At 45.3% G+C, this 18,869-nt stretch overlaps 1 protein-coding gene across 3 annotated transcripts in view; it reads right to left on the bottom strand.

The window, feature by feature from the left end:
* LOC123760280 (homeobox protein TGIF2) overlaps positions 1-18,869 on the bottom strand; it is a 76,442-nt gene that overhangs the window by 26,148 nt on the left and 31,425 nt on the right. The window contains exon 1 of one of the 3 annotated variants that reach the window (XM_045745811.2): positions 16,867-17,456. The exons of the other annotated variants lie outside the window; for them this stretch is intronic. Within the exon in view, the coding sequence (XP_045601767.1) occupies positions 16,867-16,897 (31 nt within the window). The 5' untranslated portion in view covers positions 16,898-17,456. Of the gene's footprint in view, positions 1-16,866; positions 17,457-18,869 lie in introns of those variants that run through there. 3 annotated transcript variants of the gene reach the window in all.

Below are 18,869 nucleotides of genomic sequence, written 5' to 3'. Positions count from 1 at the left end.
GGTGCAAGGTCGACTATATTGGACGACAAGGTCAATATGCAGCATGATCCACACAAGGCAGCAGCAGAGGTGTGGGACTCTCCTGCTACAACCCTGCTAGTGACGCAGGTGGGGGATGAGTTGGACTCTCCTGCTACAACCCTGCTAGTGACGCAGGTGTGGGATGAGTTGGACTCTCCTGCTACAACCCTGCTAGTGACGCAGGTGGGGGATGAGTTGGACTCTCCTGCTGCAACCCTGCTAGTGACGCAGGTGTGGGATGAGTTGGACTCTCCTGCTGCAACCCTGCTAGTGACGCAGGTGGGGGATGAGTTGGACTCTCCTGCTGCAACCCTGCTAGTGACGCAGGTGTGGGATGAGTTGGACTCTCCTGCTACAACCCTGCTAGTGGTGCAGGTGGGGGATGAGTTGGACTCTCCTGCTACAACCCTGCTAGTGGTGCAGGTGAGAATGCCTGCTAGGACGCTCCTCACCCCCCCCCCCCCTCGTACAATTTATGAGTGAGGTGGGGTGGGGGGAAAGGTTTAATGGCTTCCTACCTGGCCAAATGTCAAGACGTCTGCAACGGGTGTAGACTTGACTGGCGTTTGCTCCCGACCCGTCTCATCGCAGTACGCCCATCTTGTCCTGCTAAACTCTCATTTCTCGGGGGTGCAACGAAGCGTTTACTAAAGAACGCAACCCTTCCTTCGAAGGAGCAGCAGCAGCTAATCCCCAAACTTTGTTCCCAACAGTACTAAGCATAAGAGCAAATAAAGACCAAATGATTAAATAATCTTACGCCAACTGCATCTAGGAAAAAACCATCCACCAATGAGAGTGCGCAATCCAGAGGGGGGAGTGGCATCTCCCAGTATTGCTATTGGCTAACCTAACCTTTCAACTCTCACTGACGCTAAAGTAGATCATTTTATGTTGTCATGTCAGTAGCAATGCTCGACTGCAGCTTCCCACCAGGAGTTCAAGTTGGAAGCGTAATATCTAAGGCACACACGAGGCTGATTGGTCGGTGCCAGCCTCAGCTACGTGACGGTCTTGTACTGACGTCAACACAAGACATCACTCTCGCCTTCACAACTTGCTCAACCTGGCTTAATGTGACCACCGCGCAAGACCACCACCACCATCATCACAGCTCTAGCACCCTCACTATCACAGCTCTAGCACCTCCACTATCACAGCTCTAGCACCTCCACTATCACAGCTCTAGCACCTCCACTATCACAGCTCTAGCACCCTCACTATCACAGCTCTAGCACCCTCACTATCACAGCTCTAGCACCTCCACTATCACAGCTCTAGCACCCTCACTATCACAGCTCTAGCACCCTCACTATCACAGCTCTAGTACCCTCACTATCACAGCTCTAGCACCGCCACTATCACAGCTCTAGCACCCTCACTATCACAGCTCTAGCACCTCCACTATCACAGCTCTAGCACCTCCACTATCACAGCTCTAGCACCTCCACTATCACAGCTCTAGCACCTCCACTATCACAGCTCTAGCACCCCCACTATCACAGCTCTAGCACCCTCACTATCACAGCTCTAGCACCTCCACTATCACAGCTCTAGCACCTCCACTATCACAGCTCTAGCACCTCCACTATCACAGCTCTAGCACCCCCACTATCACAGCTCTAGCACCCTCACTATCACAGCTCTAGCACCCTCACTATCACAGCTCTAGCACCTCCACTATCACAGCTCTAGCACCTCCACTATCACAGCTCTAGCACCTCCACTATCACAGCTCTAGCACCTCCACTATCACAGCTCTAGCACCTCCACTATCACAGCTCTAGCACCTCCACCATCATTACAACTCTAGCACCCCCACTATCGCAGCTCTAGCACCCCCGACTATCACAGCTCTAGCACCCCCACTATCGCAGCTCTAGCACCCTCACTATCACAGTTCTAGCACCACCACCATCATTACAACTCTAGCACCCCCCACTATCACAGCTTTCCCATCATAACCCTAAACCACAACCACCATCAATCACCACATCCATGATAACCATCATCAATCACTACACCCATAACCACCATCAATCACCACATCCATGATAACCATCATCAATCACTACACCCATAACCACCATCAATCACCACATCCATGATAACCATCATCAATCACCACATCCATGATAACCATCATCAATCACCACATCACCGGGAAAGCAGGGCCTTGAGCCGGACATTTGGCAATCAACTAGAGATGCGCGAAGCAGTCAATCACAAGGCTAGCAGGCAGTATAAAGAACGTGACCTCATTCCTCCATAGACACTGGTAGGTAAGCACAGCCTACCACTACAGGTCTAGGAGGGAGCTCTGTACTGATAAATAGAGTACCTTACAACAGGCAATAATGGTAGTGGGAGGAAATGTCAAAAGATGAAGAAGCAAGCGAGAGCCCGTTGGGAACACTGGCTCCTTGGATGACTTCGAGGCGGTAGGAACATACATGGCTGTTCGTAAAAAAAGATACAGGACTGATGAGAAAAGGGAATAATTAAAATTACTGCCAAGTCTTTCAAGACCTAAACAAGCTGCAGGATTAGGCACACAAATGGCTGTTTAAGAGTTCAATCCCAGCAAATGTAATAGTTGTGTCTGAGAAGGGAAGGGATATGCAGAATAAGAGGAAAGGGGTCAGGTTTCTTTGCTGGTAACTTAATCCCTCGGGCTTGCTTGCAGCGGAACGCAGGCCCACGCATCCACAACAACCCGGCTGATCCGGCACTTCTTGCAGAAATGTGTCCAACTGCCTCTTTAAAACATCCACTTTTGTTCTGGAAATAATTATATTATTTGATGGGAAGAGGTTGAAGAGCCGTGGACCTATCTTCAGTGGATTTATTTTAGAGGTGAACCATATCGTCCGTTCCAGTAAATTATTTTGTTGGACACATTTGGAAAAATATCCAATATCTTCCATATATATATATATGGAGGAATATAATACCTCGTCTCCTTTCTAGCGAGTACAATTGAAGTGCTTTGAGGAAGTAAAATACGTACCTGAATTACTGGGACTGTGTCTATGCGTTCTCTGTATTCCTTCTATTAAGCAAATTTATATTGCCTTGAAAGGGAAAGTGAGCACCGAGCAGTAGTAGTCAAGGCGGGAAAACAGCTGATTTAAAAAGGATTGTGGTGGCATCCCTTGATTGAAAGGTTCCCATTATCCATTATAATTTGCCTGGCTGATGCAGCGTTTGCAGTTATGTTCACTAACCATTAGGTCGTCCGACATCATTACTCCTAGATCTTTTAGGTTACTTCCGTTCAATAAGGATTGATTGATTGATGAAGATTAAGCCACCCAAAAGGCGGCACGGGCATGAATAGCCCGTAAGTGGTGCTTTCGAGCTATTACCAGTATCAAGAGCTGATACTGGAGATCTGTGGAGGTGCGACTGCACCCTGCGTGACGGGAGATGTCTCCCCCGTGTTCAATAAGGAGTCTGTTCGAGTCTTATATATTCCCGTATTCAGGTCCTTCACCTCCCCCCTCCCCTCCCTTCTCCCACGCATTCTTGCTCACCACTATAAACTAACTGGATATAGCACATGATAAGACGAGCTGTTCTCAACCACCGTAGGTTTGAAACTACGTATCTACAAAGACGCTTTATAAGACTCAACCAACTTCATCCTTCTGTTTAGTAAATACACACGCCATAGATGTAGGGACAAGACATTCATGGAATGAAACATAGAACAGGAAAATTACATAAGAGAGTGCAGGACACTGGCTGGTGTTGGAGAGAAGTGAGGGCGAGCATAATAAAGACAGAGGAAATTGAGTGGGGGTGGTCGAGCAGGGATTACGTTACAGAGCCACAGTCTTGTGTACAGCAAGGCCGGCGTGGGCAGCGCGCCGCAGGATGTGAACTACATCTGAATGAGAGGTGAATCACTCTCCAAGGATCTGGCGACGGCTGCCAACTGGCACACGGGGGCGCAGCGCCGCCCGGGGCTACACAACCCAAACAAAAATATCAACAATAATAATGACGTCCAATGGTTTTCTTTTTCGTGCTGATGGCGGCTCTTAACGAGAGCTCAGCCGCGGAGGAAATGTGGCCAAGGTGTCCACGTTTTTTGCTTACTGATGCGCGCCCTTGACAAAGATGATGGGCTCTACGAACCATGGAGCAAACTCCTTCACTTCAGCTTAAGTACTTGATTTAACAATTCGTGGTCTCCACTGTAACAATGCTAGAATGCCACCACTTTAACATTTGTAACAATCAAGTACTGCTGTTTATGTACGATTATGGTAACACCCACTGAAATGGTTACTATATCTTGTAATTCTTTAGTCTGTAATAATTACATGATATAACCCTAAAGAACTGGAAGAGCCCTTCCTCACAGCAGAAATTCTCATCCAGATATGGTTGGACACCATTCCTTTCCCCACCGTCCAATCCTAAATCCTTATCCTGACCCCTTCCCAGTGCCATATAGTCGTAACGGCTTGGCACTTTCCTCTGATATAATATATAATCTCATCCAGTTATCAGGGAAAGTGTGGGGGGGGGGGGGAATAATCGAGGTGGTAAAAGATATCTTTACAAATCTTACATACCAGATGGAAGATAAGGTTACTCAATAAAACAAATAATGCCCCCACCATTCCTCCTCCTAGAACTTTGATAATCAGCCTAATTGACTCAGGAGGAGAACCAGGGCAGAGGAAGAGGGAGGAGAGGCGTACTGGTCTGACCGTTACATCGACAAGTTAAGATATTCATTAGCTAAATACCTCTCACAGGGCATATTGCTATCATACCGACTAATCAATGTATCCATAAACATGAAACGATCAATGTATCCATAAGCATGAAGCAGTCTTCTGTATAGAAGACTGCAAAGCTCATAAGCGCTAGTGCGCTCAAGAGGGCGTAGGGTACGGAAGGATGGAATGAACAAGCAGGGTGTAGGGTACGGAAGGAAGGAATGAACGAGCAGAGCGTAGGGTACGGAAGGAAGGAATGAACGAGCAGAGCGTAGGGTACGGAAGGAAGGAATGAACAAGCAGGGTGTAGGGTACGGAAGGAAGGAATGAACGAGCAGAGCGTAGGGTACGGAAGGAAGGAATGAACAAGCAGGGTGTAGGGTACGGAAGGAACGAGCAGGGCGTAGGGTACGGAAGGAAGGAAGGAATGAACGAGCAGCGGGTAAGGAACAAAAGGAAGGGACGAGAAGAATTTAGGGTACGACAAGTTGTATTGATTTTAAAATGCGTGGATGATGACAGTGCTAACACCACCTGGACAAATTATGCGGAGGAGAACTGGTGTGGAGAGCCGGCACGCGATCCTGGCCACACCGGCCCAGGAGCAGCTGGTGGTAGTGGCGGCGGCGGCAAGACTCCTAATGAGCACAGGCTACCGTCGGTGGGGCAGAGAGCAGCGGCATTCAGTAGTTAGAAATGTTACAAAAACAAAACACAAGGAACGCAAAACGAAGCCATAAAGTACGCATAGCAGGGCAGGCAAGGTAAATTCTGATACGGGTTCACCATAGCCCGTGCTACTTGGAACTTTTTGTTCAAAGTAGCGAATCTTCAACAACAACAACGCTAAATTCTAAAGTTTTTTTCAGCTATGTCACAACAAAGGGGAAAGACAAGACAAATAAAAACTGAGACAGGTCAGATGACTGATCATGACAAAGAAATGCGTAGTATTTTGACTATTTTGAATGTATTTCCAAAGAGAGGAACTAACCATTATGTTTTCAGCTGAACAAATTTGTATTAGCGGTAAAGATGATGGGTTGATAAGTCTAATTCTTACCAGGGAGGAAGTTATTACAAAAATTAAGCCAAACAAGTCTCCTGGCCCAGACGAAATGTGTGCCAGTGTGCTTTTTATTAACACATTTAGGTACATCTGCATTTGTGCAGACACCCTAAACTATATGAAGGGGAGTACAGTGTATCAAAAAACTAGCTACGTGATGCTAAAAATCCCCATCACACAGGATGGATAGTCATACAAAAACATGTGATAAATACTCCGCATGGCAAACACTGGGTGCAAGCTACTGAACGTATACGTTGAACGTTCAGTAGCCTAACGTATACGTTCAGTAGCCTACCATCCTGCCAGATGGGGACTTTCAGTATCACTGCTACCTTATAAGCTCTTGTGTTCATGATGATATCCTCATAATGCACCCAGTGTGCCTAAAGAATGTAAAGATGAGTTTAGCGAGCCCTTGTCTTCCATATTTAATTCATTGTTGGAGTCTAGCAAAGTACCAGAGTCGTGGAGAGTTTCTAATGTGTTGTAACGAATTTTAAGAAGGGGAGATATTTTATCGGCCAATTAACTACGTCTATTGAGGATAATTGCTTGAATCGATAAGTGCAAGGCCATTCATCTACAACTTGTAAAATATGGATTAATAAATGAAACGCAGTTTAATGCCGACAAATGTAAGGGTCTGGGGTAGGTAATGATGATAACTTGCGAGGGACGGGGTAGGTGGAAGAGAGTATATATATATTTTTATTTATATATATATATATATATATATATGTCGTACCTAGTAGCCAAAACGCACTTTTCAGCCTACTATGCAAGGCCCGATTTGCCTAATAAGCCAAGTTTTCCTGAATTAATATATTTTCTCAATATTTTTTCTTATGAAATGATAAAGCTACCCATTTCATTATGTATGAGGTCAATTTTTTTTATTGGCGTTAAAATTAACGTAGATATATGACCGAACCTAACCAACCCTACCTAACCTAACCTATCTGTATAGGTTAGGTTAGGTAGCCGAAAAAGTTAGGTTAGGTAGTCGAAAAAACATTAATTCATGAAAACTTGGCTTATTAGGCAAATCGGGCCTTGCATAGTAGGCTTAGAAGTGCGTTCTGGCTACTAGGTACGACATATTTTATATATATATATATATATATATATATATATATATATATATATATATATATATGCATGTGTATACACACATGCATGCATACATACATATGTTGTACCTAATAAGCCAAGTTGCCTAACAAGCAGTTTCCCTGAAATTATAAATTGTTCACTTTTTCCTTATAGAATCATAAAGCTTTTCGTTATATTATGGAATCATATTTTGTTTTACAGAGTTAAAACTAAGATATAAATGTCATCAAACCTAACCTATTTAGCCTATCCTAAGTCAGTAATTAACCTTCTTTATATAATATAATAATTCACAAAATATCGAAAAATCACCCATGCCTGTCAGGCAAATCGGGCCTTGCATACTAAGCCAAGTTTTATTATTATTATTGTTATTATTATTATTATTATTATTTTCTACCACAGACGTGGCCAAACATTTACAATGCTAGCCAGCATATATACATTTTCTTCTGTCCTCCATGGACAGGGTGAGAGATTTGTCAAATATACAGTTCAGGGATTTATTGAACAATCAACCACAGAAGGTGATTGTAGTGCTTTTAAAATGCTAGGCTAAGCTACATACGTAAATACATAGACGCACAGATTTATGTATGCTACATAAAGTGTTCGATGTGTCTTTTACATAGTGTCATTAATGTGCATTTACAAAGGCGAAACGTAACTCTGATCAGCTTCCACATATACTTTATACACATACATACACACACATATACATACATACATATATACACACACATACATTTGTATCTTTTACTCTGACAGGGTGAGATAACTGATAGAGAAACTTGTGTGTAATTAAGAACTTAACCAATGAAGGTGATTAAGATGCTTTTACAAACTCAGGTTATATTGTTACATCACATACATTGTATAATTGATACATTACATGGTCAATCTAGGGTACAAGTCCAATAGTTGTGACCATTAGGTACGATTTTATACGTATTATATATATATATACAGTATATTAGTAAACTGCATCTATCTTTAGCAGTCGATATTACTGAAGCTAATTTCTAGCAGTAGAGCATGTGAAAACATTTTTGAACAGCTATCAACAGCCTAATGTTGGTTATGCTATCCATTGTAGTTTCATTTAAGACATCAGTGACTTTCCTAACGAACTCTAATCTTAGTTAAACAAAAGTGAGGAGGAGAACGCGGAGCAGCTGGCTCACACAAGGAAGGTGGTAGGAAAAGCAGGTCAATTGCTTACCGAAGGGAGCCAACTGGTACATGGGGCATGTCAGCTATTTCAGCCCATCTTCCTAAATTGAAAGTACTTATATTAATGATGAGGTCGAAGGTATAAATATGTTGTGATGAGACTAGCAGAAAGTACTTGTGTAATACCGAATTTGGACAAACCGAAAAGGTTGTTGTTATATTTATGTTGCCCCAATAAAACCTAGCCTAGCCATCTTAAGCCTAATACTCTCTATCGGAGGTATAATAATAGTACATTATATTATTATAGTACATTATTATTGTTCGGGTATTAGACCTAAGAATATTTGAGTTTAGTTTTAGTCTCCCTGATTATAAAAAACAGTACAAAAAGTACTATGATAACAGGAGGATAGGTTGGCTAGTTGGAAAAGTTGCCGTCGCTGTCTCCCCGGCTCGTGCAGTGCCACGTCTGCTCCCCCACAATGGCTATGGCGTAAACTCGCGTTAAATCATTCACATTATGCGGAACGTTTACACGCACAGGGTCCTCGGTTAAGGCAGGTGTGCACCAGAATACCCTTTACTAATCATCATTATTGTCATTAGCAGACTTGGGGTACCTAGTCATTTATGCAGCTATCCTGGACGAATAGTTGCAGCCTTGCACTTATCGAAGGGATACATAGTGTGCATCAAGAGCTGTGTGATACTAAGATACCCGAGAAAATCATTTGGGGCATTGAAGGCAATGCCCACACCATTGGGGCAATGGTGTGGGCTTGAACCAGCGTTCTAGTGATTCCCAGATGCTTGACATAACCAACTCGGTCACGATAGGACAATACTTATTCAAACCAAACGTCTACTGAATCTACTGGGGATTGTCTGGAGGCCCCAAATGGTGCCACAAACATATTTTTTGTAAGTAACCAGCCCACACTCTGGCATGTGTGTAATGGGTTGATACCATACGGGGCGCCCCTCCTTCAAAACACAAAGAAATCACAATGGTGTGAGTCTCTCATTGACATATCATGACATTGTGATATCTTTTTTTTCTCGCCTAGTTCTGCTTGCGGGGGGTTAAGCTCTGGCTCTTTGATGTTCTAAGTTACCTGGTCATTTATACAGCTAACCCTAGACTATATGAAGGATTGCATAGTTTGTGTCAAGAGCTAGCTATGCAGGAGGGTTAGTCACACAGGGGCGTGCGATCAGAAGCCTGCTCTGGCATACTTTGGATTCATTATGAGGATATCCTCAAGAACACGCTGTGGATAAAGTAATTAATTGCAAAGCTCCAGGTACCGTAAACCGGCAGGTCTGAAAGATTTAATGACTGGACATTCAACAATGTAGTGTGTGGGATCATGAGCCAGTTCCTGCTCACAGAGTTTATACATGGAATGCTTAAAGTTGTGGGACTCACCTATATTCATCTATTGTGGGATTCATCTATAGCCACCTTCCACAGGTAACGGTAGCCCAATTTGATTCTGACAATGTCATATGGTGGACGCTTTGCACAGACCATATATATAGGTATTAGACCTAAACAAATCATATACCTGTATTTTTATACTAGTACTTTCAGGCTTTTAAGAATCTGATTTCTCTCCTATAGGAACTAAATGTTTGGATCAATACAGTCTTAATAACAGAGATGGAGATGCCTAGATCAAGTTCATATTTGTCGCACGCTACTTCAGCTGCTATGTCTGTGTCATCATGAGTCATATTTGTGAGAGATTGTATCCTTACAAAATAAATTCTAAATCCTTTATTCTGTGCAGCGAGCAAGTTATTTATAATTGTTATTATGAGCTTCTTGCCGTCTATCTTTGCAAGATAAGTTTTGGTACAACAGACTTCGATTCACAGAAAATTACTTTTTTCCGTGTGCTCTAAGCCAGTGTTGTTTCTGTAGGGTTCAGCCAGGTGTTTAACCTTGACACTGATCAGTACGAGGGTGAAGGAATGACCCAATACAATATATGTATAAATGTATTGAAATCAAATTTTTGGATGTAACCTACATCCTTTCTCAAGGTACTGTATACAGTACAATGTTCTCATTAGAAAACTCTTGACTTCTGAAAGGATATGTTACTCATGCAACCACAGTATGATGAAGTGATTTGATGACATTTCTGTGCCCAAAATGGTCAAAGAGCTGTCGGGTATAGGGATAAGAAACGGACAACTTTCAATACTCTTGTAGTCACTTTAGCCGAGTGGTTATTGTACTGGACACTACAGTACTAATGTAATGGTAGATTACATTTAAAAGCCTTGTTAAATTTGATGTGAGTGTAGACATGTTTACCCAACCATACAAGGAGCTGGTGTAACGAGAAGAAAACTAGTGGCTCTTGATGGCGATTTTATTTTTTTTTTTAAATTTTGCCCCGAGGTGAAATCATTGGTGTGGTGTGGATCCATGGTGTGGACCACCCAAGGGCCATGGCGTGACCACCAAAGGGCCATTGTGTGGACAACCCAAGGACCATGGTGTGGAGCACCCTAGGACCATGGTGTGGACCATCCTAGGACCATGGCGTGGACCACCCTAGGGCCATGGCGTGGACCATCCTAGGACCATCCTAGGACCATGGCGTGGACTACCCTAGGACCATGGTGTGGACCACCCAAGGGCCATGGTGTGGACCACCCAAGGACCATGGTGTGGACCACCCAAGGACCATGGTGTGGACCACCCTAGGACCACGGCGCGGACCACCCTAGGACCACGGCGCGGACCACCCTAGGACCACGGCGCGGACCACCCTAGGACCACGGCGCGGACCACCCTAGGGGGTATGGAACAATAACTATCAAAAGAAAGCACCAATCCGGGGAGACTATGTAGCACCAATGGTGCGGAGCAGTACAGAGCCATAGTGTAGAACGACCCCACTATCTTCCCCGAGGCATTTGCTCTCTAATGGTCCCCAGTCAGGCTCTTGAGGCTGTATTTATAGCCCAAACTGATATCTCCCCCACCCACCCGATGGTTATGTTATGTTGAGCTGGGAACATTAACATTGTCTCAACTTCCACATAAACACGGTACACCCAACATGGGCTTCTACGGGTACACCCAACATGGGCTTCTACGGGTACACCCAACATGGGCCTCTACGGGTGTGTGTGTGTGTGTATTCTTGGTGTCGGCCTGCTGCCAGTCAGCTCCTGTCTACCCGCAGACAATGCACCCGGCCTTCAGAACACTTGACTAAAATAAGTTTTTTGTATTTGCTGTACACTAGGTTATACGCGTGGACACAGCTACTTCAGTTAGCTGTAAAGGGGGAGTTATATGCGAAGAATCAAGTTTTATATTAGCTGTAAAGGAGTTATAAGCGACTAATAAAATTTTATTAGCTGTTAAGGACGAAATAGAGGGCACACAGAGAACATATACGGCACACACAGGCACAATAAAGCACCTAAATTACTGGGACCGTCTCAAAGTTCTCAAAATGCACTCCCTGGAAGGGAGGCGAGAAGGGACAAATTTGCACCGTGGACGCTGGGTGAAGCTGTCACCGTGGACGCTGGGTGAAGCTGTCACCGTGGACGCTGGGTGAAGCTGTCACCGTGGACGCTGGGTGATGCTGTCACAGTGGACGCTGGGTGAGGCTGTCACAGTGGACGCTGGGTGAGGCTGTCACAGTGGACGCTGGGTGAGGCTGTCACCGTGGACGCTGGGTGAAGCTGTCACCGTGGACGCTGGGTGGGACTGTCACCGTGGACGCTGGGTGATGCTGTCACCGTGGACGCTGGATGTAACATCACCAGTGTTTAAGCCAGTCAGCGGGCAGCCTCCCAGTGTGGCGTGACTCTACAACACTGCCGCCATCAACACCACTCTCCATATCGCCCGTCACGCTGCCACTACACTATTGATTCAACAACATCTACGACACGCTGCTGATTTAGCGTGTGTTTTGAAGTGCAGAGGTGCCGACTGGCAAGGTCTGGTGGCACCCTCCGTCCTGGAAGAGGAACAGAGCCTCAGGGCCGGCGGCTCCCCAATCCTGGAAGAGGAACAGAGCCTCGGAGCCGGTGGCTCCCCCGTCCTGGAAGAGGAACAGAGCCTCAGGGCCGGCGGCTCCCACGTTCTGGGAGAGGAAATGCCAGCAAGGACGTCCCCACACGCACAGCGACCATAGCAACCTACAAGCACGCTACGTTTACAGTGGGCAAACACGCTACTTATATAGTGGGCTAGCACGCTATATCTAGTGGGCTAGCAAGCTATGCCTACCGTGGGTAACACGCAACTGGTCATACCAGTAAGCCATGCTCGTAGGACTAAGCCAACCTACCGGTGGTGGCAGGACTAGGCCTAAACCAGCCTACCAGTGATGTCATGACTGGAAGGCGTTATTTGAAACGTAGAGGTTTCAGATTATGGAAGATGACAGGCAGAACCGGGTGACAGGAGTGGGAGCCAGTGATTGATACTCATCCTGTGAGCGGTAGTTTATTGTGCATCTCATACTCACCCTGCGAGTGGTAGTTTATTGTACACCCCATACTCACCCTGTGAGCAGTAGCGCTAAGAAGGATGACAGAGGGCACAAGAGGTCTTGATTAGACCCCCAACGAAGATTTTGACACTAACAATTACCTTTAACCTACACACCATATTATGCCACCTAGTTACAAAAAAGTTAATTACAATATCTATATATTTACAATAAATAATACATTGGCGGTCGGCATTTGGCTAATGTATAAAATATTTTAGTTACGGGTGTACTACAGGATCATAAGAGGAGCTGCTGTTTATTATTATTAGGCTTCACACTACACAGCCTATTCGTAATCTCACGCCGTTTATCTACTAGAAGCGAATACAGTGCAAGCAAGATTTTCAGATACTTTATCATTAATAATAAGATAGTCTGCCATTTCATGCAGCATGAGTTTAGATTTACCACTAAATGGTTCAATATTCTCACAGTCTAAGATGTAATGTTCTAGCAGCGATGACAACTGGGTAGCGAGGGTCTACCAAGGTTTGGTTTTGCCATAATGAAGTAGCCTAGCCTTACTCGCGTACATTAATTGGTATACTCGCATGTCAGACGGGAATTAAAAAAACAGTTCAAACGTGAAACACGGCATGCACATTAAGTATCTTGGGCATGTAAATGTAGGTTACAGTAAGTAACTGGATGTAAACGGTAGATATATTATTAAGGAGGGTGCAAATACTGTTTAATTTGCATTTGAGAATGGTATGAAATTGCATATGAAAACTGGATTAATGTGAGATGGTATGCAAATGATAATTTATAATTATATTTATTTAAAGATAATTGTAATGCGATTGATAGTTAATTGTCTTCATTTTCGTCAGTGGCATGGAGGCAGCCCTTCTGTATGGATGTAACTGACACTCGCCTAGTGTATATATTCATCCATTTATGTTCCCACGTTGTACAGGTCAACTGGTTTCCTCAATGTATAAGCACTGTTCAAGGTGTGTAAAGCGATTTGAGTAGGTGTGGAGTACCTTGGGTGTCGCCGCAGGTAAAGGTTTGAAAGATTACATTTTATTCAGCTATAGGCTGGATTGGAAGCCGGAGGGTCTGAACGAGACATTGAGATCATAGAAGTAGTAGTAGTTATAACAGTGGGAACCATTAGCGGCAGAATCGTGTAAGCATATGGGAATGGAAGCCAGAAGAAGGTGATAGGGCAGATGCTAGTGGCGGCAGAACTGAGAAATGGGAAGTGGGAGCCAGTGGTATTCACCTAGTTGTGTTTGCGGGGGTTGAGCTTTGCTCTTTCGGTCCGCCTCTCAACTGTCAATCAACTGTTTACTAACTACTTTTTTCCCCCCACACCACACACACACCCCAGGAAGCAGCCCGTGACAGCTGACTAACTCCCAGGTACCTATTTACTGCTAGGTAACAGGGGCATTCAAGACCAGGCTACAAGGCCCCCTAGGTGGTGTTTCTCTGCATCTGCCTGCAGGTTTACAACCAGTTTATCCAGGATTTCACCAGTAAATGTTCTCAGAACGTTCTCAAAGGCAGCAAATTCGAACAATACAATGTGCAGAAGCCTTTTACAACTGTCTTTAGTGTGGCACCTCTTGTTTAGAGTGATTCTCCAGCCTATATTTTTGGTTGCAGTTGGGATAATTATTATATTGTACCTTTGAAGGTCTTCGGACATGTTTACTTCATGGCCTCTGAGTATTCCATCCACTTAATGGCATGGTTTAACTGCCTTTTACATTTAGGTTTGAATATAAATTGCTCCAAAGAACAGGAGCGAAATTCTTCTTTGCCGAACACAATTTTTCTCTGTGACCCAGTGTAATGTTTAGTTGATGGGGGCTTGGAAGTTTACCGTGTTATCTGTTGATGTTATCATCATAAGAATTTGTGTCGTCTGAGAATGATTAATGGGGCGAGGACTGCACTATAGAGCGCTCAGATATTCATGATAGCGGCTCCTGAAGATGTTGACTTGAAGAACCATGTTCCTACTTTTCTAGTTACTGTTATTTCATTTGTGTACTATTACGCAACACACAGTGGGGGGGGGGGGGTCTGGTAGCAGAGTGAACAGCGCACAGGACTCGAAATCCTGTGGCCCGGGTTCGATTCCCGGACCAGGCTGAAACAAATAGGCAAAGTTTCTTTCACTCTGAATGCCCCTGTTACCTAACAGTAAATAGGTACCTGGGAGTGTGACAGCTGTTACGGAGCTGCTTCCTGGGTGTGTGTGGGGGGGATATGGGGGGGAGGGATATAAGTAGTTAGTAACAGTTGATTGACAGTTGAGAGGCGGGCTGAAAGAGCAAACCGCAAGCACAACTAGGTGAATACACACACATGGCGCCTGATGGCTGAGTGGACAGCGCTCTGGACTCGTAATCCTAGAGTCCGGGTTCGATCCCCGGTGACGGCAGAAACAAATGGGCAGTGCCTTTCACCCTGATGCCCCCTGTTACCTAGCAGTAAATAGGTATCTGGGAGTTAGACAGCTATTACGGGCTGCTCGTAATAGCTATTACGGGGTGTGTGTGGGAAAAAAAATTAGTAGTTAGTAACAGTTGATTGACCGACAGTTGAGAGGCGGACCGAAAGAGCAGAACTCAATTCCCGCAAACACAACTAGGTGAATACACACACACACCTGACGAAGATTGTCACGATTTGTGTATACAGTATTTTGCTCGTATTCCAATGCATCTGCGACCTTCACTTAACTCGCGTCTTGTCAAGGATTGTGTATACATTGTGACAACTTCATGGAACAATTTACCGGGTAACACAATAGACGTGGGATAGCTGGTTTGTTTTATACGTGGTTTAGACATGTATATACATAAATTTGTGGAAATAATTAGGAGCTGCCTCATATGGGCCAGTAGGCCTTCTGCAGTTCCCTTTATTGTTTCTTATGGGCTGTTTTGTATCTTTCTTGCTCATTTCAGTGTCAACAACAAATGTGTACTGTATATAAATTGTTCTGGGCCTTGAGTATTGGAGTGTCTGTGGGTTTTAGTCACCCATCACTACCAGAATTAGAGATTTTATTCGTAACATTTAACCAAATCGTTATAATTCTAGCGGGATTGAACAGGTAAATTAACCAATTTTAGAAATAAACGATAAAACATTTAGTATATATTTTGGGTGTTACATATATTGGTAAAACACTGTAGTAGTAATAATAACAACAGTAATAACAATGACTTTCCCTAGCTGTGAACTGCAGACTTATTACAGTGTGTACAGCGAGAGTACATTAGACCTCTGCGTGCGGCCAGACGCTAGTGTGTGTATCCCCAGTACATACTTGATCAGTGTGGTATTTTGTCAACACAACACCGTGAGCCTTGCGTCACGCTGGTCTAAAGACTTAACACCACAACCCATTAATTACCTTGCAGCACCGTTGGGCAAGTTAACGGTACCGAACCCCGACCAACACCAGGGTACAGAACAAAGAGCTACGCCACTCAGAGAAGGGTGCCCGCAGACACTATGTCAACAAGCCCCCCCCAACCCCCTTCCCCTCGTCTTACATGCATGCAACACATGCATGCAACGCATACATGCATACAACGCATACAGCTCAGCCAATGTAGGAGGTACCACAACTACCTCCCTTCAAGGTTCGCCCTGGTTACATGTATAATGACTTTAATAAGGTAGTAGAGTGAAATATTTAACCGGAAAACCGCGTGGTTGTCATACTGGGTCTTGTGTGAACCTTGGCCGTACGACGAAGGTATTACGTTACAGGACATGTCAATGCATCCTTAGTGTGAGGGGAAAGATGAGCTAGTCTTGTCCTAACCGTTCAGCAGCCAACATTACTGCTGCAGTTGTAATAATTCGTAGTGAGGGGAGCGAGAAGGGGGGAAGTGAGAGAGAGCAGAGCATTCAATATATTGACATATATAAGGAACACACAAGAGGCAGCCACCTTGGTACAGCTGCTTGTGGTGTCCAAGATGTGTGAGGAAAATAGAACTGTCAACACTAGGCTCCGGGTATTGGCAACCAAGGTGCAGCTATACACGTCTTTGATGCTACCATCTCTAGCACTCCTGCCGCTGCACCCATCGCCACTCATGCAACTCTTATTCATGTTGCAGTCACGCCTTGGCATTTACCTACTAAATACACACATCAAATAAATTTTGGGTTTAAGCATCCGACTTGTATAAGTGACTAAGCTGTCTACTATCACTCATTGTTTACTTACCTGTGTTTAGGTAATAATTGTTGCTGTACATAGCTCTAAGACTTGGGGAAAATCGTAATCAGATCGCCGGTAATCCGTCGTGGGTCGAGCTCTTTAGAGCCAACAGTACACACGAGCTACTCACAAGTAAAGTGTTCACACAGTTCTAGGACACTCAGAGGTGACCTGTCAGTGAGACGCGTCACAAAACCGGAGGGTGAAAGTGTACACCACTATATCTCAAACTGTTGACAGTCTTGCGAACTTCCCGTAGTAGTTTGAAGTGTCAAAGCCTGAAGCACACCTGAGGCAGGTGAGGCCGGATAGTGACAGGAAGGGTGACGGGAGGGCGTCGTGTGGGCGGGTGTCGAGGCCTGATGCACCTGCGTGTCAAAACTGCAGCCTTATTATAGAGGGCGTGTGGGCGAGGTGCTGGCACTGCCCTGTCCAGGGCCTGCTGACGAGGTGAGAGGGATGTTGGTACTCTCCTGACCAGGGTTTGTGGGCGAGGAGAGAGGTGGTGCTGGCACTCTCCTGACGGGGCCACCGCTGCAGGTCCACTGCTGCTCCCACAGCCCGGCACCACTGCCTCCCTATACCACTATTTCCGGCGTCAACCCCGTGCCTGCCCTCCGCCCTGGCACACCACCAATCCCGCGCGGGCGCCAAGCGCCAGCTCCTGCTGCCTTGGCTGCCTACCACCCGCCCGCTGCCTCACAAACTGCCATAGCTTGCCACACGCTGCCACAACCCTCTCCACTGCCAATACTAACAGATACACAACCATAATACAACAAATGGCTTAATAGCTTTATCTATTGGCTGAAGCAGGAAGGGTGTGCAGCGTGAGTACGAGTGTGTGTGGCCATGATGGAGGCTGAGGTTGCCAGGGGATGAGGGAGGCGTCCTGCTGCCCTCACAACTGGAGGTCCACGTGGTCTCTGACGTTTGTCAAGGGGCAGGTGCCGGCGTCCCCCCCCCCCCCCCATCCTACGTCACCCGAGCGCCACACTCGCCTCCCCTCCCCCCCCCTCCTTCCTTCCCACACCATGTTCCTGCGTCATCCCTCCATGTCACCAAGTCTATTATGCCCTTTTCCCGTCAAGCAGCCACGCCTCCACATCTTCCACAATCATGCAGCTGGCCAGTAGCAGGAAATGTTGACGTAAGGGTAAGAGGAAGCGTTAGGGAGGAGAGCGTGTTAGGCAGGACGAAAATGCCGAAGGAGGACTAAGAAGTGGATACAGCAGCAACGTCTTCAATCAGGTCCCTGGAACAAGTACCTGGCCTTTGTTAAGGTTAAGGGGTATACTGTATTTCAAGCTCAGTATGTGACCAGATTCCATACTGTGGTCAATTTCTGGTCAGTAACTGCAGTAATTGTTATGTTACCTACCATAGATCTGACACCAGTAGCCTCTGTATATTAGGTGTATATTACCAAGTCTACCTCTCCTTGTCTCAGTTCTCCCTTAAATCAACCTGTAGTTTACCTGTAATTGGTTTCGACAGTTCTTTACTTCCTAGGCTCGGCCTAGTACCAGGCGTGTCTTGTGATGATCTAATGGGCTGTTGCTTGGAGCGGCCCGCAGGCCCCATATCCATTACAGCCTATTTGACCAGACACTTTATGCAGGAACTTCTCACATTGTCCATAGTATTTGATGGGAGGATATTGAATATACATGAACCTCTCATCCAATTGTACTTACGGTAGTTGAGCTTCAGCTCTTTGGTCCCGCCTCTCAACGGATATTCAACTGGTGAACAGGGTCCTGAGCCTAGTGGGCTCTTGATGTTAAGTATTCTCCAGTTGCGGCCATCTGGGAACACGGTCTACTTTGCATTTCCTAACATATCTTTCGCTCCAATATGTTGTTACTTGTTGCGTATATTTGAGACCTGGTCGTCCACTATTGTCCATGTGTATTTCGAAGTATATGCCAGTATGTTCATAATAAAACACAGAATTGATTAGAGTACCATTACGCTGCTCTAGATTCACATGTGGTAACTGGCAACAA

The sequence above is a fragment of the Procambarus clarkii genome, chromosome 39, assembly GCF_040958095.1.
Source record: "Procambarus clarkii isolate CNS0578487 chromosome 39, FALCON_Pclarkii_2.0, whole genome shotgun sequence".
Classification (NCBI taxonomy): Eukaryota; Metazoa; Arthropoda; class Malacostraca; order Decapoda; family Cambaridae; genus Procambarus; species Procambarus clarkii.
Note: the sequence above shows the minus strand (reverse complement) of the source record. Positions and strands in the feature narration are given on the sequence as shown.